Source organism: Moschus berezovskii, chromosome 6 (assembly GCF_049115385.1).
Source record: "Moschus berezovskii isolate FMDL1 chromosome 6, NW_MosBer_1.0, whole genome shotgun sequence".
Lineage (NCBI taxonomy): Eukaryota > Metazoa > Chordata > Mammalia > Artiodactyla > Moschidae > Moschus > Moschus berezovskii.
This window is the reverse complement of record NC_142465.1, coordinates 96534267-96559343: the sequence shown is the minus strand read 5'-3', so window position 1 is coordinate 96559343 and position 25077 is coordinate 96534267. Positions and strand designations below refer to the sequence as shown.

The 25077-nt window shown below is 39.8% G+C and overlaps 1 protein-coding gene across 3 annotated transcripts in view; it reads left to right on the top strand.

Annotated features, from left to right (window-relative positions):
• PIK3C2G (phosphatidylinositol-4-phosphate 3-kinase catalytic subunit type 2 gamma) overlaps window positions 1-25077 on the top strand; it is a 464511-nt gene that overhangs the window by 241024 nt on the left and 198410 nt on the right. For all 3 annotated transcript variants that reach the window (XM_055394272.2, XM_055394271.2, XM_055394273.2), the window contains one exon: window positions 24495-24675. In XM_055394272.2, the coding sequence (XP_055250247.2) occupies window positions 24495-24675 (181 nt within the window). The remainder of the gene's footprint in view (window positions 1-24494; window positions 24676-25077) is intronic.

Below are 25077 nucleotides of genomic sequence, written 5' to 3'. Positions count from 1 at the left end.
GCCCCAGGTGTACATGTGTTCCCCTTCTTGAACCCTGCTCCCACCTCCCTCCCCAGCCCATCCCTCTGATTCATCCCAGTGCATCAGCTCTGAGCATCCTGTATCATCAAGAAGCACCTTTATGAGGGCTCAATCATTATGTCAGAGTTTGTCTAATCTGTTTCTTTGCCCTCTAGTGTACCATAGCCACTCTCAGCCATTCAATTATCTGAAAAGAAATAAACAAATGCTTCTCCTCATCTTGAAAACCTATAAAAATGCAGCCAAGCGACTGCTGCAAAAGAACCAGTTGTTTGACATCAGGCTAAACAGTTACGCCCTATGGAATTAGGTCTTCTCATCTACAAAATGAGTACACAGGAGGAGACAAATCTTAACCTGTATGAATGTAACATCTCTTCCCTACTCATAAATCTTGACTGCATGTACTCCTGTCTGATGTTATTTATAGAAAACTCCCACCTTCTTTGCTAGGTATCTAAGATCCCTGGTGGCTCAGATGGTAAAGAATCTGCCTGCAGTGCAGGAGACTTGGGTTCGATCCCTGGGTCAGGAAGATCCCTTGGAGAAGGGGATGGTAACCCACTTCAGTATTCTCTCCTAGAGAATTCCATGGACAGAGGATCCTGGCGGGCTGCAGTTCATGGAATTGCAGAGTCAGACACAACTGAGCACATGCTCATAATCTATCACAAATCCGTTATACCTTTACAACTCTGCTTCCACTAGTCCCCTGAATAAACTTATCAGATTTTTTGAGGTTACTAGTGCCTGAATAAATTTTTCTTCATCCCATCACAGAGTCAGTGTTTATATACGACTCATCTCTGGAAACTTCCTAACTTTCTAACACATCCCATCCATGTGTTACTTATTTTGTATGGTTTAATTTACATCTGACCTTTCCGCAGTCATTCTGAACAATTATTTTTTTTTCTAGTCAGTTTTCTGTACCAACTATTTGTGTGCTGATATTTGATCCTCGGGCTTCCCAGGTGGTGCTAGTGGCAAAGAACCTGCTTGCCAATGCAGGAGTCATAAGAGACTCAGGTTCAATCCTGGGTCAAGAAGATCCCCTGGAGGAAGGCGTGGAAACCCACTCCAGGATCATTGCCTGGAGAATCCCATAAACAGAGGAGTCTGGCAGGCTACAGTCCATGGGGTCACACACAGTTGGACATGACTGAAGCAACTTAGTACACATTTGATCTGCATAATGTAAGATCTTGTATTTTTGCTGCTAAGTCGCTTCAGTCGTGTCTGACTCTGTGCGACCCTATAGACGGAAGCCCACCAGGCTCCCCCTTCCCTGGGATTCTCCAGGCAAGAATACTGGAGCGGGTTGCCATTTCCCTCTCCAATGTATGAAAGTGAAAAGTGAAAGTGAAGTCGCTCAGTTGTGTCCGACTCTTAGCAACCTGATGGACTGCAGCCTACCAGGCTCCTCCACCCATGAGATTTTCCAAGAAAGAGTACTGGAGTGGGGTGCCATTGCCTTCTCTTGTATTTTTAAGTGTATCTTAATTCCCTGAATTCCATTTAAGCTAGATGTGCTTCTTGGGCAAGGGATTCTTATACTTTAATGGCTTTCTGACAGTACCTAATAAAATATCTCACCTGTGTCCAGGAATTAATATTTATAAATATTTTTATATTAATTTATTATGGAAGGTCTCTAAATCCATGAGAGTCTATTTATGTCAAATTCAAAGCTGAATCACAAAAATCAAAATGGCGTATACTTAAAAAGCTATGAGAAATGTGACTCTATCGGTCTACATTACTAGAGTGGACTTTCCCCAGTCACTAACTTATTCCAAATAGGAACTAGTTCAACTTTCCCTTACTTTCAAATTTGAAAGAACACTCTGCACTTCTTGATTTAAGAGTATGTTCAAATGTATAAAAATATGAAATAGATCAAGCAGTTAATTTATATGTTTGTAATTCTTTCACTTTTGCTTATAGCATCTTTCTTTAAAATGTACCCCTGTCTTAAAAGTTAGACATCTGCAGATATTTTAATTGTATTGCTTTGTACTCTGGATGTTCTAAACATCTAAAGATGTTCTTTTACTCTGTACTTATCAGTTATGTAAAGGTCTGCATTCTGGTCCCTTTATATGACATCTTAAAATTATCTTACTAATCCATTTTCATATTTGCTTAACATCTGTCTTCCCCCACTATAAGGTAAACTCCATGGGCATAAGAATTTTGGTCATCACATTCAATACTATGTCTTGGTCACTGTTGCACTTCCATGTTTTGGTCACTACTGTATTCTTAAAGAGATAGGAATACCAGACCACCTTACCTGCCTTCTGAGAAATCTGCAGGTCAAGAAGCAACAGTAAGAAACAGACATGGAACAACAGACTGGTTACAAATTGGGAAAGGAATACGTCAAGGCTGTATATCATCACCCTGCTTATTTAACTTGTATGCAGATTACATCATGAGAAATGCTGGGCTGGATGAAGCACAAACTGGAATCAAGATTGCCGGGAGAAATACCAATAACCTCAGATATGCAGATGACACCACCCTTATGGCAGAAAGTGAAGAAGAACTAAAGAGCCTCTTGATGAAAGTGAAAGAGGAGAGGGAAAGAGCTGGCTTAAACCTCAACATTTAAAAAACTAGAATCATGGCATCCGGTCCCATCACTTCATGGCAAATAGATGAGGAAACAATGGAAACAGCGAGAGATTTTATTTTCTTGGGCTCCAAATCACTGCAGATGGGGACTGTAGCCATGAAATTAAAATATGATTGCTCCTTGGAAGAAAAGCTATGATTTACCTAAATAACATATTAAAAAGCAGAGACATTATTTTACCAACAAAGGTCCGTCTAGTCAAAGTTATGATTTTTCCAGTAGTCATGTATGGATGTGAGAGTTGGACTATAAAAAAAGCTGAGCACAGAATTGATGCTTTTGAACTGTGGTGTTGGAGAAGACTCTTGAGAGTCCCTTGGATTGCAAGGAAATCCAACCAGTTCATCCTAAAGAAGATCAGTCCTGAATATTCATTGGAAGGACTGATGCTGAAGGTGAAGCTCCAATACTTTGGTCACCGAGGCGAAGACCTGACTCATTTTAAAAGACCCTAGTCTTTTACAGTGCAGTCGACTGAGCAACTGAACTGACTGACTGACTGTATTATCAGAGTATGTGTAGATGCTTAGTATCTATCTTTTGAATAAAATATTATAAATAAAGTAGTTGTATAAACTAGATAGTGAAGGACAGGGAAGCCTGGCGTGCTGCAATCCATGGGGTTGCAAGAGTCAGACACGACTAAGCAACTGAATAACAACAAACTAGAACAAGTCACTATTTCTCTCTTGGTCTCAACCATTGCATCTCTAAAAATAGAAATTTTACCTATTCCAGTATATTTTAAACATGTTCTTTCAAACCATAAATTTCCTGGAGCTATATCTGAGTGTGAAGTCAGTCAGTTCAGTCACTCAGTCATGTCCAACTCTTTGTGACTCCATGGACTGCAGCACGCCAGGCTTCCCTGCCCATCACCAACTCCTACAGCTTGCTCAAACTCATGTCCATCAGGTCAGTCATGCCATCCAATCTCATCCTCTGTCGTCCCCTTCTCCTCCTGCCTTCAATCTTTCCCAGCATCAGGGTCTTTTCCAAGGAGTCAGTTCTTCACATCGGGTGGCCAAAGTACTGGAGTTTCAGCTTTGGCATCAGTCCTTCCAATGAATATTCAGGACTGATTTCCTTTAGGATTGACTGGTTTGATCTCCTTGCTGTCCAAGGGTCTCTGAAGAGTTTTCTTCAACACCACAGTGTTGGAGATGTGTTTTGCTGAAGGTGAAAGAGGACACCAAACAGACCATTGGTCTAGGCAGCTGTTGACCTCATTCTCAATTGAGCAAATCTCTTTTTATCTATTTTTCTAATAAGAGAGAGGTGGGAGGAAGAAGATAGTTCTAAATAAGATTTTGTTTAAAAATGTATGCTGCTTTTACAAAACAAATAAAAAACTTCCAAATAAAATTATTTCCATAAAACTTCCTATAGTCCAAGTCCCATTTTATAGCTTATTGGGCAAACACTAAAAGAAATAAGTATTCTCTCCACTACTATGCAAATGTTAGCCTACAAATGATAGCACTTTTGTCTAATGAAAAGACAAAATGCCCTTGTGTATCTGGCCACATTTATATATTGGGGCAGATTCCAAAGTTGATTTCTGTCTTATGCTTGACTGCTACTTCTTTGCATGCTAAACCAATTCAGATCAAATACTGAAAACAAACCCTGCTATGTGGGTCAAGTAGAAGTAGTATATCTAGAGCAATATGTCGGTATATGTTTAAAACTCAGAAAATACTCATGTATTCACTCTTATCAGTAACAATGGTCAACTCTAGAGTGCCTACTGAATAAATTACAGTGTTTTTCTTACTCGGTGCCTCGACTTTGGTGATTGTTGTTATTATCCTATGTTTATTCTCTTTGTTATTCTAGTGCTTGCTTTGCCCCTATTTTTGATAGTGATGTAAAATGAACCGAAGATAGTGAACCTGCTTATCCTTAGAACCAGAATTGCCTTAAACAGTGGAGAAAGCTTTCTACCATTCTTCCTGTCTTTTTATTAAATAGAGAGTGTTGTCTAAATAGCATTCAAATAAGAAATATATTTAACTCAGCAGCTATTTTGATTGAGGAAAGTTTAAGTTTTCCATTAGGGCATGTTTAATAAAACATTTGTTGTAAAATGAACCACACGGTAACCAAAAACATTTATGAAGTCTAGAAAAATGCAAGCTAGAATTCAAACTGCATATTTCTAGGGATAGCAAGAACAATGATTACTGTTATGATTGAGATGATAGTAATGTCATATTTTTGCTAAGTACTGTCCTGAATTTTATCATTTAGTCCTCATAGCAGTCATTAGATACTGTGGAAGCTCAGAAAGTTAAAATCAGAGACCAAAAGTCACACAGCAATTAAATGGCCCAACTATGTTACGCTATCAGTTATGTCTGACTCCTTGGACTATTCTTTTACATATATTTCAAAGCCTTTAAACTAAAAATACCACTTCTTAATTGATTACCAATGGTATCATCAGTCCGAGAGAGGGATGAGACCATGAATGTTCCCTGAGGCAGAATTTATGCAAAAATAATAGACTTTTTCTTGCTGAATTCTTTGTCCATTTATACTTTTCCAAAATTCTTAGGAAAAGAAATGAGCACAAATTCATTATCAACTTACCCTTTTATCAGCATGTTTTCCTCATTTGTGAAAATAGAAATCATTATACTATAAACAGAAAAAGCATTAAAATAAATAAGTTATCTTGTTCTACTGCTGCTAATTGAAATAGAAGGAAACAAAAAAGTTAAGCATTAACAAAGGAAATATAAGAAACTAAGCATTATTGGATTTGGCTAACATAAAATACTGTTTTAGGGAAGAATACCTCCAAAAGTAGAGCATGTAAATATTCAATCCGTAATTCAAATGAATTCATTTTTAAATCCTGCTGCTGCTAAGTCACTTCAGTCGTGTCCGACTCTGTGCGACCAAATAGATAGCAGCCCACCAGGCTCCGCCGTCCCTGGGATTCTCCAGGGAACAACACTGGAGTGGGTTGCCATTTCCTTCTCCAATGCATGAAAGTGAAAAGTGAAAGTGAAGTTGCTTAGTTGTGTCCAACTCTTCACGAACCCATGGACTGCAGCCCACCAGGCTCCTCCATGTATGGTATTTTCCAGGCAAGAGTACTGGAGTGGAGTGCCATTGCCTTCTCCATTTTTAAATCCTAGCTAAGAGTAAATGTCATTCCCTAAGAAATGTGAACAGTAAACCACTTATTCTTTTTTTTTTTTTTTAATGTGTGTGTGTCATTAAAAAGAAGAAAGTTTTCAACCATTTTTGTCTAAAGCAATTTTTGTTATCTGCTCTTTGAGCACTATCATCCAAATTCCACTGTTGCTTTCTGGGGTAACTAAAGAGTCTCATTAAAGCAAGCTCCTGAAGCTTTTCTTCAAGGATAAATTATGAACAGACAGTCCCATAGAGGACTAGACAATTTAGAAAAGATTGGAGGCTCCCTGAACAGTAGGAATAAAAACCACCCTTAGCTTGTTACAGGCCATATTAACTTGGGTAGATAAACTTTTTTTTTTAATTATTATAACTACTCTCATTCTTAAGACGAAGTTTTAGGGTCTGACATTTTTTGCACCAACATTTTTTTTTAACATGTGATTTAAGTATCATACAACAAGTTTTTGGAAATTCTTTGGAAATAAATGCTCTGATTATTCACCTAAATAGATCCACCCTATCACACAGACACATTCTTGCTCACAAATATACAGTAATGTTTTCTTCAGTTCGGGTCAGTTCAGTCACTCAGTCATGTCCGACTCTTTGCAACCACATGAACCGCAGCACACCAGGCCTCCCTGTCCTTCACAAACTCCCAGAGTTTACCCAAACTCATGTCCATTGAGTCAGCGATGCCATCCAACCATCTCATCCTCTGTCATCCCCTTCTCCTCCTGCCCACAATCTTTCCCAGCATCAGGGTCTTTTCAGATGAGTTAGCTCTTTGCATCAGGTGGCCAAAGTATTGGAGTTTCAACTTCAACATCAGTCCTTCCAATGAAAACCCAGGACTGATCCCCTTTAGGATGGACTGGTTGGATCTCCTTGCAGTCCAAGGGACTCTCAAGAGTCTTCTCCAGCACCACAGTTAAAAAACATCAATTCTTTGGTGTGCAGCTTTCTTTATAATCCAACTCTCACATCCATATATAACCACAGGAGAAACCACAGCCTTGACTAGGCGAACCTTTTTGACAAAGTAATGTCTCTGCTTTTTAATATGCTGTCTAGGTTGGTCATAACTTTCCTTCCAAGGAGTAAGCATCTTTTAATTTCATGGGTGCAATCACCATCTGCAGGGATTTTGGAGCCCAGAAAAATAAAGTCAGTCACTGTTTCCACTGTTTCCCCATCTATTTGCCATTAAGTGATGGGACCAGATGCTATGATCTTAGTTTTCTGAATGTTGAGCTTTAAGCCAACTTTTTCACTCTCCTCTTTCACGTTCATCAAGAGGCTCTTTAGTTCTTCACTTTCTGCCATAAGCGTGATGTCATCTGCATATCTGAGGTTATTGATATTTCTCCCAGCAGTCTTGATTCCAGCTTGTGCTTCCTCCAGCCCAGCGTTTCTCATGATGTACTCTGCATATAAGTTAAATAAGCAGGGTGACAATATACAGCCTTGACGTACTCCTTTTCCTATTTGGAACCAGTCTGTTGTTCCATGTCCAGTTCTAACTGTTGCTTCCTGACCTGCATACAGGTTTCTCAAGAGGCAGGTCATGTGATCTGGTATTCCCATCTCTTTCAGAATTTTCCACAGTTTATTGTGATCCACACAGTCAAAGGCTTTGGCATAGTCAATAAAGCAGAAATAGATGTTTACATTTATAATTTTTTTTCCTCTGAGATATAGGAAATTCAAATTCTAAAATGGCATGGCTTATCTAATAGAAAAGTGCTTTGTAAGATATCTTCCCTACAGATTACCTACCTCTTAGCTCAAGTACCTCTCCCAGTGATGCACTTTCAATATGAGCCTCCTCAGCTGAGTCTAATTAAGAACAGTAAGTCCCCTCCATTTGAACCTTTACATTTCAAACTTTCAAAGATGAGAATATGTGTTCTCATATCCAGTCACATAAGTTAGTTCACATGTTCAGTGTACATTTTCATGTGCATGTATCTCCTACACAAGGTTGTATTTTTGTGAACATTACTGTATAATACTGTATAGAGTCTCTTGGAGGAGGAAATGGCAACCAACTCCAGTATTCTTGCCTGAAGATTCCCATGGACAGAGGAACCTGGCAGGCTACAGTTTATGGAGTCTTAAAGAGTCGGACACTACTGAAATGACAGCATTAGCACATTGACTGGCTACTGTCACAATTAGAAACTTTCTACTCCAGGAAATTGAATTTAAAAAAGAACTTAAAGTCTAGTTCAGTTCAGTTCAGTTCAGTCGCTCAGTCGTGTCCGACTCTCCGCGACCCCATGAACTACAGCACGCCAGGCCTCCCTGTCCATCACCAACTCCCGGAGTACACTCAAACTCATGTCCACAGAGTCGGTGATGCCATCCAGCCATCTCATTCTCCGTCGTCCCCTTCTCCTCCCGCCCCCAACCTTTCCCAGCATCAAAGTCTTTTCCAGTGAGTCAACTCGTCGCATGAGGTGGCCAAAGTATTGCAGTTTCAGCTTTAGCATCAGTCCCTCCAATGAACATCCAGGATTGATCTCCTTTAGAATGGACTGGTTGGATCTCCTTGCAGTATAAGGGACTCTCAAGAGTCTTCTCCAACACCACAGTTCAAAAGGAGAGCAATAAAAAAAAATAAGCAATTAAAACACCATAAAAAAAAAAAACCAGGTAATGTTACAAGAATAATGGATATGGGAAAATACTTCATCCTTGCAGAAAGAAGACTGAACATATGCCCAAGATTAGAAAAAAATTAAGAAAGACTGTTTTAGAAAAGATGTCAATTGAGTTAAACATCAAAGGGCAAACAGATATTGGCATATTGAAATATCATTTCAGACATGGGTTGGTACAATGCAAAGCATTCTAACCTGTGAAAACAGAAGATTCAGCTCATTGTAAGTAGCACTTTGCTTTTGGGAATGGAAAAACATGAATGGGAATCAGAGAGAAACTGTTAAGATATGGAGGAGGTAAACCATCAAGTGCCCTGTCTGTTCATACTAATGATTTTATATTTTATTCTGAGGCTATATTGCTTTTAATCACAGGACTTTTAGAACAGGTCTTATTCGACTAAGTAAAGAGAACTAATTTGAGGTAGAAAAGAAGTAAAAATGCAGGTGGTAGGAAAATCAAGTACCAGTAGATTAAGGTAATTAAGACCTCAATTAAATGCTGTCAGTCGGGCAGAGAGAAGGAATTAGATTTGAGAGCTATTTAAATGGTAAACATAATGAAACATGGTAACAGATTTGATGTTGTGATGAGGGTGAGAGAAAAATCATGTCTCATTTTTAGTTCAGGTGATGGACAGCTGGCCATTCTCTTTGTGGAGATAAGTAATTCAGGTAAAGAAGTAGGCATTGGGAGGAATAATGATGAAATTAGTCATGTTATGGTTGAGAGAGTAAAAAAATCTACCTTTATTGCAGGAGACCCGCGTTCGATCCCTGGGTTGGGAAGATCCCCTGGAGGAGGGTAACAACCCATTCTAGTATTCTTGCCTGGAGAATTCCATGGACAGAGGATCCTGGTGGGCTGCAGTTCAGGGGGTTACAGAGTCAGACACAACTGAGCGACTATCACTTCTGGATTTCTTCACCCTCAAGGTTAAGGTGCCTTAAGAAAATTTGAGAATCATATCTTGTAGACAGATGAACATGTAGGTATGAATTGGAAAAATGACTTATATATTGGAAACTATCTTATAGTTGGCTAGGGCTGCCAAATCAGAGTACAAGAGACTAGGTGGCTAGAACATTAAAAATTAAGTTTCTCCCAGTTCTGGAGCCTGGAAGTCCAAGATCAAGGTGCTTAAGCATTGGTTACTGGTAAGAGCTAAAAACAGACTTTCTGGCTTCCAGACAGCCCACCTTCTCATTGGGTACTCACATGGCCATTTTTCTGTGTGAACACTTACCTGGCATCGCTTCCTCTTCTTATACAAACCCTAGTCCACTGAATTAAGTCTGCACTCTTATGACCCCATTTAATCTTAGTTATTTCCTTAAAGGCCTGTCTCCAAAGACAGTGACATTGGAGTTAGGGCTTCCACATAAGAATTCAGGGAACACAATTCAACGTGTAACAGACACATAGATCTGATGTCAAGACACTCATTATTATCATTTTAGAAATGGGAAGACTAAGGGTGGAACCTCTAAGTTACTTGTGCATACAGAGAGCATGAGAGATGGAATAGGCTTAGTACTTTTCCCACAATCATACAGTATGGTGGACAGGACAGTTATCCCTGCCTGGCAAGTACAACCTGAACCACAGCAACAAAACAACAACAACATCACCTAAATCAACAGAAAATTAACCAGGTAGGTTGTGGACACCTCCTGGAACACCTCTAAAGCTTTATTGAATTTCCAAAAGGAACAGGATTAAACGGTGCTTGACGACTTCAGGGAACATGCTCTTTCATGAGGCTGAGCAAGAATGTCCCAGAAATTTTCTCAGGACATCAAACACAGCTCCAAATCTTATAGATAGCCTCCCAGGGAACCTTTAATACCCTCACAGAATAAACCACGCTATTTGTGCCTCTGAAAGATGAAGAGTGAAGCAACCGCCCCAGCTGTGACTTGAAACTGGGGTTCTGATGCATTTGGGTTATGGGGAAGCAGGGTATTTCAAAGCCAGCTTTGCCTTTAGCCTTGTAAACCAGCCCCTCCGGCTGTGTTCAAACACATGACTTGCTCACTGCACAATGTAATGATTATCCAACTTTCACCAGAGGGCTATGAAAGAACAAAAAGCTGAGTGGTAAAGAGGATTTTTATTATTAGGTTGCTGTTCTTATGAAACATTCATATAGCAAAGGAATTGCTTTTCCATTAAAAATTTTTTTGTGAAAGAAGCTTTATGAAAAAGGTGCTTACATGGCCTTTAAAGTAACTATACATGTATTCAGGAAAAAAAAATATATATATATATATAGAAAAAGAAAACAAAAAGGCTGAGTTTAGAAACTCAGTTCAGAACCATATTTTAAAATATAAGTAAGTGGAAATGTGGACATCTATTGGACTAGTTTAAAACTCCACAGGCATGGATTTGAACTCTAATTATATGTCAAGTACAATTTATTTTATTTTGGCACATGTGCTGTCGGTAATGACTCCCCATTTCTCTTCTGCCACAGCCTGGCATTTATTTGGAACCACAGACCCAGTTAAAGTGGGTATCTCAAGGCACACGGGTTGTGTCCACACAATTCATCAGGATTTTATAGGTTCCCAAGTACAATGAGTGTTATTTTCAATTCAGCATCTTTTCCCTCCACTCTCCTAGCTAGCCTCACCCAGCACCACCACTTGTATAAATAAACTGCCAAAGTCCAGATCCTTTGAAATTGTGGTGTTGGTTTCTCTTTCTCAAGTGAGGAAGGATAGGGCATAAGGGAGTGTATTACTTGCATTATCAAAGTAGATCCACATATCCTATTCTTTTTACTGACTAGGTAGGGGAGAGAAAAGTATTTCTGCTTGTAAGTATTTCACATGAAAACATGTTTAGGTTAACAAGCTCTTCTTTAAAAGTTCAAATATGTTATTAATAGAAGCAGAAAGGAAAATATTATTAACATCATTTGGTGGTTTTCCCCAGGGAGCTTACATATAGCAGGACAAAATTAAATGAGGAACTTTGGAAAGAAAGAAGTCAACCTGGAAAGCATGAGACTTTTGAGGGTTACAAAACAGTAAGTAAGAGAAAGATGTTAAAGAAAAGCATAATTAGAAAGCAGCAATAAGAGAATTCTTTGATTGTGTACTCCATTCCTGTGCTCAGTCATGTCTGACTCTGCAGTCCCATAAACTGTAGCTCGCTAGGCTCCTCTATCCATGGGATTTTTCTTAAGGCAAGAATATTGAAGTGGGTTATTCCTCCTCCAGGGAATCTTCCCAACCTGGGGACTGAACCTGCACCTACTGTGTTTCCTGCATTGCATGTGGATTCTTCACCCACTGCGCCATCGTTATTAGTCTCAGAGTAAATCATCAGCTGGTACCTGTGTTAGGATATCACAAAGTGGTACAAGGTGATGATGAAGAGCAAGGGCTCTGGAGTACGATACACTTGCATTTGAATCCCTGGTCTCCAGATTGGGTGGCTTTGGGCATTGTCACCCAATTATCCAATAACTTCGGACAAGTTGTTGGATCTTTGTAAACTGCAATATCCTCTGTAAAATGGAGGAAATCACATTACTTGGAGCGCTTGTGAGAATTATCTAACAGAGCTACTGGAAATGCTTAGGAAATGCCTGGTGTAGATGTTGGGTAAGTTCATTAAGTATTAAAATCATGGAGCCCTAGAGCTGGAAGGTATCTTAACAGAACCTCACAAACTCCAACATTTTACAGAGTAGGAAAGTGAAGAGCTAAAGCATTCAGTTTCTTGCCAGAGATGGTGCAAGCATAAATTCGTCTTCCAAGTTGTGTTTTAATGGCTTTTAGGACACTGTGATAATCAGTTCAGGCCGCAGTTAAAAAGGAGAAGGCAATGGCAACCCACTCCAGTACTCTTGCCTGGCTAATCCCATGGACAGAGGAGCCTGGTAGGCTGCAGTCCATGGGGTCGCGAAGAATCGGACATGACTGAGCGACTTCACTTTCATGCATTGGAGAAGGAAATGGCAACCCACTCCAGTATTCTTCCCTGGAGGATCTCAGGGATGGGGGAGCCTGGTGGGCTGCCGTCTATGGGGTTGCACAGAGTAGGACAAGACTGAAGCGACTTAGCAGCAGTAGCAGCAGTTAAAAAATAACACAGACTGTGTGCCTTAAACCACGTGAATTTATTTCTCACAGTCTGGAGTCTGGGAAGTCCAAGATTGAGGTGCTGGCCAATTTCAGTCCTCCATACGTGTCCTCTTCCTGGCTCTTGGATGGACACCGGACGCCTTCTCAGTGTCCTCACGTGGCAGAGTTCCAGTCTCCTCTTCTTATAAAGGCAGTAATCTAATTATATTACTCCACTCTCATGACCTTATCTAAGCTTAATCACCTCCCAAAGGTCCCACCTCCAGTATCATCCCATTTAGAGTTAGAGCTTAAATATACAAATTTTGGGGAGACACAAACATCTGGTCCATAACAGACACAAACTATGGTTCTGTGGAAAGAGCCTGTTAAGAACGCAGTGTTCGCATCATAAGGATCTTAGGCAAGTCCCTTAATCTTCCCGTTTCCTCACCTAATAAATGTGATGGGTGGGAGGGATTAACTCAAAGCGCAGGTCAGCTCTACACTAATGTGATATTATTTTCTAAAAATATGAGTGTAATTTGAAGTGAGAGATACGTGTCTGGGGTAAGAAAAACAAGGAGTAATTGGGACCCCAGGACACAACAGTGGCAAGCAGGGCTAGGTAGTTTCTGGCAAAGGAAGAACAGCAGAAGCAGTACAAATCTTGAGGGTCAGAGATAGGAGAAAACCAGAATGAGAAAAAAGGAAAATGTAATACAGGAGGGCCTCATCAAAGGCTAGCTAGTATTCTAAAGTGTGCCCAGGGCCAAAATTCCGCCTGTTTTGTTTTAAGATTAATCCGTTCCGTTCCGTCGCTCAGTCGTGTCCGACTCTTTGCGACCCCGTGGACTGTAGCCTACCAGGCTTCTCCGTCCATGGGATTCTCCAGGCAAGAATACTGGAGTGGGTTACCGTTTCCTTCTCCAGGGGATCTTCCCGACCCAGGGATCGAACCCGGGTCTCTCGCATTGGAGGCAGACGCTTTAACCTCTGAGCCACCAGGGAAGCCCATAAGCACATATGGAGTGTAGCAGTGGGGACCGAGAGAGATCACTGATAGCCATTCACAGCTTGGTGCTCAATTAAGGAAAGTGATTTAAATAAAATAACACTAAAACAGAAAGTGTGTTGTAATGAGAGGAGGATGACAGTTTCTGCTCTCTGACATCACATCATTCAGTATGTTAAACATGTGAATATAGGAATACCTGTGAGTGGATTGGAAAGAGTTTTATTTACCTTAATCTCCCAAGTTGGGCTTTCCAGGTGGCTCAGTGGTAAAGAATCCACTTGCCAAGCAGGAGATGTGGGCTCCATCCCTAGGTTGAGAAGATGCCCTGGAGAAAGAAATAGCAACCCCCTCCAGTTTCTTGCATGGGAAGACCCATGGAGAGAGGAACCGGTTCCTCTCTCCATGAGTCAGACACAACTTAGCCTCTAAACAGCAGCAATGACATCTCCCAAGTTGACCATGTCCCTCAGCGAGATGAGTGGAAAGGGCTCTGATTTCTAATTATAGATTCAAGAATCTACTTGGGGAACTTACCCACTCAGCACTTTTTTTTTTTCTTTTCTTCTTTCCTTCATAGCTTCCAGATGATCCTAAGAGAGCAACACTGCTGTGTAAGCATCATCCTGATTACAAGTGTGTACATAAACTGGGTACCCTTTATGGCTAACTTTTGCTCAGAAAAATACCATTTAAGTTTATAATTAACTATGCAACTGGTCATAACTATTAAAAGATTTTGATATGATGATAAAATATCAATTATAGTAGTAAATATATACCTATATGTACACATATATGAAGTATTAATATCCTATTTCTTGATGAAACAACTTTGTTTTCTTGAATACAATTCTGTGCTTCATGACAGTCATCCACAAAGGAAGCCAAAATCAGCTGTGCTCTAAAAGAGCAGTCAGTGGCTGCAAGGGGATGAAGAAAGGCAAAGAGAGAAATCTCAACCAACTCTCTGAAAATTAAGAGATAAGACTTCCCAGTTTTTACTCTGCATTTTGAGACTTTTTCTCTCACTCATTGTAGTCAGTGCATTTCCTGCCGTTCTGCACTGACTCAAAGATGTTCAACTGTCTTGCCTAGTTTTCTTAAAACTGGCTGAGCCTGGTATTGGCAGGTCTCCAATAAAACTTTTTATTATTTTGAAAATACTACTCTTCCCTTTCACGTTTCCTAATTAAAGCCAGGGTAGATTCCACAGTTTCCTAGGTCACTTTTAGATAGAAGGAAAAAAAAAAACCTCTTCACCAGTTTTGTCTAATTTAAAATTTAATTTTCTTCTCCAATTTAGCATACACCTCCTCTTCATTCTCTAGCACCCCCAAGTTTTAGCCTGGGGGACTTGTGGTGGGTGGAGAATATTGCCTGCTGCTTCACTCCTCTTCTTGCTGTCTTCTAGTTCTCGCTTTTCTTGATTTGGAGTGGGGAAAAAAGAGAAAGAGTGACCCTCACACTCACTGAGGCAAGAAAGTACAGTTTCTGTCTGTGGTCCCTGACTCTCCATCAAGGCCCACTGTGGATTCAATGTCAAAGCTGGCTCCCTCATGTGAGTGAGTTCCAGCCTTGCAGGATTTCCCATTAGGAGATTTTCCTTTGGCTGAGCCTTTGGTGGCTCAAATGGTCACACTCACTGAGGCAAGAAAGTACAGTTTCTGGCTGTGGTCCCTGACTCTCCATCAAGGCCCACTGTGGATTCAATGTCAAAGCTGGCTCCCTCATGTGAGTGAGTTCCAGCCTTGCAGGATTTCCCATTAGGAGATTTTCCTTTGGCTGAGCCTTTGGTGGCTCAAATGGTAAAGAATCTGCCTTCAGTGTGGGAGACTGAGGTTCAATCCCTGGGTGGGCAAGATCCCCTGGAGAACTCCATGGACAGAGGGGCCTGGTAGGCTATAGTCCACGGGGTCACAAAGAGCCAGGCACGACTGAGGAACCAACGCAAGGAGTGGGATCACATTTAATTACCTGCCGTGTGTTCATCTGAACCTTAGAAACTCACACATACTTGCTTTGCCAGTTAGGGTACAGGAGTACCGGCTGCTCCTTTGCTATCCTGTTTTTCCATCCTGGCGTTGCACTCTCTTCCCTATTGACATCCCCAGGGAAAATCAACAAACCCTCTTTTAGCACAGACATTTAACCTGGAAATGAGGCAATAGTCTCCCAATCTTGCACGTATCTGAATAAATGGCTATCCTTGAACCTCCCTCCTCACTAGACTTTGCAGGGATGAGTGGGAATAGCAGATCCACTCTATCGCTCACTAAGCTGATGACTCATGACTCTCAAACAGCCCCTTTCCTTTAACCCTACTTGAAAATATAAAGCCCAGTAGGGGAGATGGCACTTGGTATGTCATAGCCATTTTGGTCATCTCCCAGTAAACCCTGTAGAATTCTCTGACTTCCAGTCACTTCTTTGGCTACTGTTAAAGCATAGGATTACTGTTGTTTCTTTCCTTTAATCTTAGGTCTTGATCACCAGCTCCAAAGCAATAAAGGAAGTTCCATTAAGTATGCTAATACAGATAGATGCTTTCTCCTCCAAAACCCTCCCTATTCAGCCATTGCATTCTTCCAGCTTCGCCATTAGCAGAGCTCAGTTTCTCAAACAGCTAGGTGTACTGCCTCCCTCACTGCCCTCAACCATCAGACCCTTCATCTAGTAGTGTGTTAGGTTGGTCTATTCCTGTGTTATAAAAGTCAAAAGATTTTGTCATTGCTCTGTTGCACTCATTAGTGCATTTTTACTCAGAGAGAATCTCTTATTAGATATTCAGACACTTGGGCTGGACAAAACAGCAGATGGTACCTAGGCCTGTTCATACTCTAAATGAGTCAAAAAGTATGTTCAGTTCAGTTCAGTTCAGTCGCTCAGTCGTGTCTGACTCTCCGCGACCCCATGAATCACAGCACGCCAGGCCTCCCTGTCCATCACCAACTCCCGGAGTACACTCAAACTCATGTCCACAGAGTCGGTGATGCCATGCAGCCATCTCATTCTCCGTCGTTCCCTTCTCCTCCCACCCCCAACCTTTCCCAGCATCAGAGTCTTTTCCAGTGAGTCAACTCGTCGCATGAGATGGCCAAAGTATTGCAGTAATAAAATAACAATAAAATTCTAGCAATATAACAGAATATACATGTCCAAATGAACCATATCAAATCATTTTTTAAATACTTTTTTGGGCTTTTTATGATCCATAAAATCAATCCAGTCAATTCTAAAGGAAATCAGTACTGAATATTCATTGATGATGATGCTGAAGCTGAAGCTCCAATACTTCACCTGATCGAAGAACTGACTCATTAGAAAAGACCCTGATGCTGGGAAAGATTGAAGGCAGGAGGAGAAAGGGATGACAGAGGTGAGGTTGGATGGCATCACCAACTCAATGGACATGAGTTTGAGCAAGCTCTGTGAGTTGGTGATGGACAGGGAAGCCTGGCATGCTGCAGTCTATGGGTCACAAAGAATCAGACATGGCTGAGCAACTGAACTGACTGAATGATCCATAAAAGAAAGTCATTTTTAAAACTTTTATAATTTTTTAATCTAAAATTGTGTACTCAAATTGATCACCCATTTATTTCACCAGACTTGCCTCCTTTGTTTATTTTCATTAATTAGATGTGCCCCCAGAGTATCCTCAGGGCTAACATTGGAGAGATTAAAAAATATATATGCTCCATATTCTAAAGGCAATATAAACAAACAAATGAAAACAAAAGCAAAGAAAAGGGAAAAATAAAGAGTATAAAACTTGGCATATTCATTAGTTTTCACCATATCAACAAATAGCCCCACAGTTTCAGTGGCTTTCATCAATAGATTTATTTCTCACTTATGTACCACATAGGCTGCAGACTTGGTATAGCTCTGCTAGGCTGCTTTGGACAATGCTCAGCTCTGCTCAGCATTGTCTTCTCATTACAGCACTGAAAGAACACCCCATCCTTCACCCCCAACCCCAGAGGGGACATGCTGTTCTCATGGCAGAAAGCAGAAGTACAAGACGGCAAACCAATCCATGATAGTACATTTAAAGCGTCCATACATTTTATACATTTTATCCACTCATAGCCTACTGGCTTAAGCAAGTCACAAGGCCAATCCTGACATGGGGTGGAAAAGTAGATGTTGCCTCAGGGAAGACACTGGAAGTCACAGAGCAAAGAGTGTAGTTGTGTTAGCTTCAGAGAAGAAAGCATGGCATTGGGAAAAATAATCAAATCTACCACACAGTGTGAACACAGTGGAAAGATTATAAGTATGAACATATGGCATTCTGAACACACTGCTTTGGAGGTGGTAATAAATATTCGGTACATAAATTGCAAAATGGGGATAAAATGAAGTCAGTTCATACCTTAGGGGCTCTTCTCATATATTTAAGTGTTCTAAAAATGTACATAATCTCCAGAGTATGGATTTCATTATCTTCTGAATTTATTCCCATTTAATAGTTTTATATTCTTGTTGTTTCAAAGTGGCTTATAGACAAATGTATGTTGCAAAACAACTATTGATTAGAAATTACATTTCAACAGACTTGGACCATGTAATGCTCCCTATGTGCAAAATTCAAAAGAAGTTCGGTGCTATATTTCTGAAAGAGCGAATCAATATTCTAGAAATGAGCTAGTCATAGGAAACAGTTATGTTTGCAAGACAATAAAATGTATCAAGTACCTCAGTTTAGGGAAACATTAAATAAATCTCTCAACCAATGAGAAGTAAAATAAAGTTATAAAGACATAATAAAGGTACATTATTTTTTACTTTTTAAAAAACTGTTGAAAACTTATAGTTAATAATTCCATATCAAATATTGGATTTCAGCCTTTATATGTTCCAGGGTTATAAATACACTTGAAGAAGTCACATTCTAAAATCCAACCATGCTCACTAAGACCTGGTCTAGGAACACACCCCTAACCCCCACCTAAAGTAAAAACCAATAGACGCAATGGGAAGGGGAGGTCCTGGAGTGACCTGAAATCACTCATCTTCATTGTGTAGCTCAATTTTCTTCTGAATGTCATTTCCTCTCTTCCCTCACAGGAAATATACATGTGAGTGTATTTCATACATTCCTTCATGTCTGACTCCTTGTGACCCCATGGACTGTAGCCTACCAGGCGCCTCTGTCCACAGAATTCTCCAGGCAAGAATACTGGAGTGTGTTGCCATTCCCTTTTCCAGGAGATCTTCCTGAGCCAGGAATCAAACCTGAGTCTCTTGCATTGCAGGCAGATTCTTTACAATCTGATTAGGATATCATGCTACTGAGAACTAAAATTAAGGCCTACACCAAAGGGAGTCATGAGGCAAGGAGAGCTGGGTTGGTGTGATTAGCCTGTTCTGTCCTGCTGGAAGACTGATGAAATGAGAATTAGCTGTCCTTCTCTTGGACCTCCAGCAAATCACTCACCGTGTGATCAGAAGCATGATGTGCATGAAGAAATGGAGAAAAGCTCTAATTTCCAAGGAAAATCTCCATTTCATGCTGCTGGGGTTTGTGTATATGAGTTCACCACTATCCCCTTAACTTAAGCAAATGCCTTTATGACATCCCAGAACAAGTATGCTCTGTCACCTGGGTTATGTTTGCTTCTCTTCTTGTTTTTTGCCTCTCATTCTCAACACTACCAAAACCTTTAATCAGCTGGATTTTATGCATGTATTCTCATTTTAATGTTGTTATTACTTACAGTCCATTAGACACATGTAAAAAATAATATCAAGTTGAACTGCTTCTGTATCTCACTGGCACTGGGATAAACAGGTCTCTGACATTTAGAGGTTTACCTCATAGTTTGTTTGTGGTCACATTGCCTGCATCTTAAAAGCCCAGTCTTTCAGCACCAATCTTATTTCCTATTTCTCAATCACTTGACCTGAACTTTAAAAAATTATTTTTTTTTTAATTTGGCATAAGCAATTCTGCTTTTCACAGTGACAGTGTCTTGTGAAAAGAGTTTCTGTAATTCACAGGGGAAAGTGACCAGTTGTTTTCCGGTCTTACAAACAGAAGCCATGGGTAAAAAAATACCACATGATGGGTTTGCCACTTCCTGCTGGTGAAGGTCATTGACACAGAATTATGTAACCCTCCACTCAAAATTGAATAGTCCAGCTTTCTCTGAATAGATTAAAATTAAAGTACATGTTAATTTCTCTCCTCAGTTAAAATGATTGTCCCTGACAATACAGGGATAGACTAATTGACCTCTCTGTATCATTATACAACACACTATCATTTCAATTCTGCACTGTGTAAAAAAACTTAAAGTTGAGTAAAAACCCATAGAGCTTGAACCAGGAGATCATGTTGTCATGGGAGAAATGGAAGTTTGAATGAGACATGTTCTATAAGGAAAATAATCACAATGAAATACACTGAGTTTTCTTCACTTCAAAAAATTTTAAAGCACAGACACATAATCTCTCTACAAATACCCCCTGTTCTATTTTTTTATTTATTTTTTAAGGATTTTTTTTGATGGAGAATCATTTTTAAAGTCTTTATTGAGTTTGTTACAATATTGGTTCTGCTTTATATTTTTTAATTTTTCGCCATGAGGCAAATGGGATCTTAGTTCCCCAACTAGTAATTGAACCCACACACCCTGCAGTGAAAGGCAGCATCTTAACCACTGGGCTGCCAGGGAAGTCCCTGCTCTGTTTTATTTCGAACAATGAGTTAGACTGATTTTTTCCCCTCTTTGAATCAGCGCTTATGAGAGAAGCAAATAGACTTCTAATAGAATAAAAGTTCAGTTCAGTTCAGTCACTCAGACGTGTCCAACTCTTTGCAACCCCGGGGACTGCAGCATGCCAGGCTTCCCTGTCCATCACCAACTCCAAGAGCTTACTCAAACTAATGTCCATTGAGTTGGTTAAGAGTATTTTGGATACAAGCAATATAATTTTGACAATTCCTATGACCATACTCCCATTCCTAAAATATATCTTCTCTTCAATTATTTCAGTAAAAAGTTGACTTCATCCGTGCAGAATAACCTTTCATCATGTATGTAATAGTCAGGCGGTAATAGAGTCATGCAAAGATGGGCTCAGTAAAGGACAGAAATGGTATGGACCTGTCAGAAGCAGAAGATATTAAGAAGAGGTGGCAAAAATACACAAAAAGAAGAGGTGGCAAGAATACACAGAAAGAAGAGGTGGAAAGAATACACAGAAGAACTGTACAAAAAAGATCTTCACGACGAAGATAATCACGATGGCGTGATCACTCACCTGGAACCAGACATCTTGGAATGTGAAGTCAAGTGGGCCTTAGAGAGCATCACTACGAACAAAGCTAGTGGAATTGATGGAATTCCAATTGAGCTCTTTCAAATCCTGAAAGATGATGCTGTGAAAGTGCTGCACTAAATATGCCAGCAAATTTGGAAAACTCAGCAGTGGCTACAGGACTGGAAAAGGTCAGTCTTCATTCCATTCCCAAAGAAAGGCAATGCCAAAGAATGCTCAAACTACCACACAATTGCACTCATCTCACATGCTAGCAAAGTCATGCTCAAAATTCTTCAAACCAGGCTTCAGCAATATGTGAACCGTGAACTTCTAGATGTTCAAACAGGTTTTAGAAAAGGCAGAGGCACCAGAGATCAAATTTCCAACATCCTCTGGATTATGGAGAAGGCAACCGAGTTCCAGAAAAACATCTATTTCTGCTTCATTCACTATGCCAAAGACTTTGACTGTGTGGATCACAATAAACTGTGGAACATTCTGAAAGAGATGGGAATCCCAGACCACCTGACCTGCCTCTTGAGAAACCTGTATGCAGGTCAGGAAGCAACAGTTAGAACTGGACATGGAACAACAGACTGGTTCCAAATAGAAAAGGAGTACGTCAAGGTTGTATATTGTCACCTGCTTATTTAACTTATATGCAGAGTACATCATGAGGCACTCTGGGCTGGAAGAAGCACAAGCTGGAATCAAGATTGCTGGGAGAAATATCAATAATCTCAGATATGCAGATGACACCACCCTTATGGCAGAAAGTGAAGAGGAACTCAAAGGCCTCTTGATGAAAGTGAAAGAGGAGAGTGAAAAGTTTGGCTTGAAGCTCAACATTCAGAAAATGAAGATCATGGCATCTGGTCCCATCACTTCATGGGAAATAGATGGGGAAACAGTGGAAACAGTGTCAGACTTTATTTTTTGGGGCTCCAAAATCACTGCAAATGCTGATTGCAGCCACGAAATTAAAAGACGCTTACTCCTTGGAAAGAAAGTTATGACCAACCTAGATAGCATATTAAAAAGCAGAGACATTACTTTGCCAACCAAGGTCCTTCTAGTCAAGGCAATGGTTTTTCCCGTGGTCATGTATGGATGTGAGAGTTGGACTGTGAAGAAAGCTGATCACCAAAGAATTGATGCTTTTGAACTGTGGTGCTGGAGAAGACTCTTGAGAGTCCCTTGGACAGCAAGGAGATCCAACCAGTCCATCCTAAAGGAGATCAATCCTATGTGTTCATTGGAAGGACTGATGATAAAGCTGAAACTCCAATACTTTGGCCACCTCATGTGACGAGTTGACTCACTGGAAAATACTCTGATGCTAGGAGGGATTGGGGGTAGGAGGAGATGGGGACGACAGAGAATGAGATGGCTGGATGGCATCACCGACTCGATGGACATGAGTTTGAGTGAACTCCGGGAGTTGGTGATGGACAGGGAGGCCTGGCGTGCTGTGATTCATGGGGTGGCAAAGAGTCGTACATGACTGAGCGACTGAACTGAACTGAACTGAATAGAGTTATATTTATGTTCGAAAAGTTTTAAATAGTAATATCTTTAAAAACAAGTAACTCAGTATTTAAAATGTATGAGAGTGTTGGCAAGCATTGATATGGGATATAGAAATATTCTACCCATCACTTCCTTACCTTATTGAAAACTAAGTAGCCTATACAGCTGTATATTACTGAAGACCTCAAATTACTGTGAAAATCTCTGAGGTATACATGGGTACATGCCAAGTCGCTTCAGTCATTTCCGACTTTTGCAGCCTCATGAACTATAGCCCACCAGGCTCCTCTGTCCACGGGATTCTTCAGGCAAGAATACTGGGGTGCCATGCCCTCCTGCAGGGAATCTTCCCCATACAGGGATAGAACCTGTGTTTCCTGTGTCTCCTGAATTGAAGGTAAATTCTTTAAAACTGAGCCAATGGGGAAGGCCCCTCTGAGGTAATATCTTGAGAAAATATTTGAAGTTTTAAATGTGGATGCTTTCATTTGAGGCTTTCCAATTCACATTTATACGACTCTCATTTTCCTAGAGCCTTCAAATAATGACATGATTCATTCATTATGTCTGACATCTCAAAATCTCATTGAAGGAGTAGGTAGGAAACTTTTTCATTGTCTGTTATTCTCTTTACACTGAAAATATAAGTATTAATAGATTATATTTTCATCAATACATCTTTAGCCCCTTGAGGTTTTATTTAATGCTCTTCAGAAATAATAACTATTATTCCACTCGGTTTATGTTTCCTTTGCAAAAGTAAAAGAGGTGTAAGAAAATAAGCTGGCTTCATAAAAATGACAAGGGAGCAAGCCCTTTCCTAAAAAATAAAGCAGATTCATTCAATTAATTTTTTAACTTAAATGTGTAGGAACAGAGAACATACAACAAATGAAAATAATGTATTTCTTAGAATCTCTGTAGCACAATACATACTGGGCAGAGATGCAAAATTAGGAATGCAAAATGAAACTCATCTATATATATTAATATTTTGGCTTCTAGACATTTAATCCTTTTTTTCAGCATTCCATTCTCATAACTTTCTTCTAGTTCCTTGAATGATTTTTTTTTTTTTTTTCAGAAAAGAAGACTAGAGACAAGTTAAGAATTAAAGAATCAAAGAGTGGTTAACATTTAAAGGAATCAGTCTTTTTTACTTCAGTGTTTTAGGGCATAATAAAAAGTAAAGTTGAAGCATATTGGAATTAGTCCCAAGGAAATAGAAATTGTCACATGGCAGAAAGAGTAATCCAGTAATTGTCACTGTACCATTATCTAGCAAAGTGTCCTTCCCTTGTTTTATTGTGCCTCCCGTGTTCATGACACAAGCAGACTGCCAGTGAGAGAAGCTGACTTGGGGAGACTGCAAGATACAGCTGAACTAATGTTTTTTTACTGACCGGTACATACTTTGAGCTAAGCCCTTTTGAATTAGAATCATATTAACTTTTTCTATATTCTGTATAATTCTATAGGTTCAGAGATGTTACTTTTTTTTTTTTTTAACCTCAACCGGCTTAAGTAAGTAGCCTAAGTTACTTGAAAGTTGTAGGGCTGAGATTTGAATCCAGAAATACCTGAAAGCAAAACTAAACAACAAAAAAAAAACACCATGTTCTTGCCTTTATGGTATCTTCCTCCAGGGGAAGTGATGGAGCAAAGAGCAATACATAGATATATGACAGTGTGGGGACATTATCTATTGAAGAAAAACAGAAAAACATGGGGTTGATGGTTGAGTCGCCATTAAGTATAGTGACTATTAAATACAATTTAAAATACTTTGTCTGTATTTTAATAAGTCAAAAATAGGCTCTTAGGATAAGTTATTTGTCATAGAACTTAAGAAGCCTGAAAGAAGAAAAAGTACATCGTGAACTGAAATGAGGAATAGTGGGTCTCTTATTGATTTTTCACTCTCGGAATCTCATTAACTATCAGATGAAACTTGATGACTGGCAACAAATAAACAACATTTTCCCCATTATAGGCTGTTAAACTGCCCAAAGCCATCACACAGATTAGTCTGAAACGCACTTATTGTTCCTGCTGGAGGTGTTTTTAAAAATCAGCTTTAGATACAAGAATTCTTTTTCTCCCTTTCCTTCAGGCTGCTAAAGGATGCACAGAATGAAGCTTATTTTAAAAGCTGGTATCAGAAGCTATTGGCTGCACTCCAATTCTGTGCAGGAAAAGCCCTGAGGGATGAGTTTTCCAAGGAGCAGAAACTTATCAAGATTCTGGGAGACATTGGGGAAAAAGTCAAGACTGCTAGTGACCCTCAAAGACAGGTTTGTTGGGACATCAATCTTCATGTAGTGAAGTTTTGTTTTCTTTTTCATTATGGTTCAATTAAGTTTCATAACACTGAAAGTACATTTCTTGACTGCCGCTTAGTCATAAGACACTTCAATCAATTCTTTTGATTAAGGTTTTTTTTGGTCAGTTTACTCTCCTAATGTTAATGACCTGGCTGGTTTTCTTGATCTAATGGAAGAACACTTGCTCTTTTTAATTGTCTGCATTACTAATTCCCTTCATTAGTGATGTTTCCTTCACTGTTACAGACCATTAAGTAGATTCTCTTAAGTTCACATTCTAGATGTAGAGAGATAGTGAACTTCCATTCATTGGATTAAGAATATCATTCAATAACAAGGACTTACTATGGTCTAGGAGTTAAGGATAGAAAG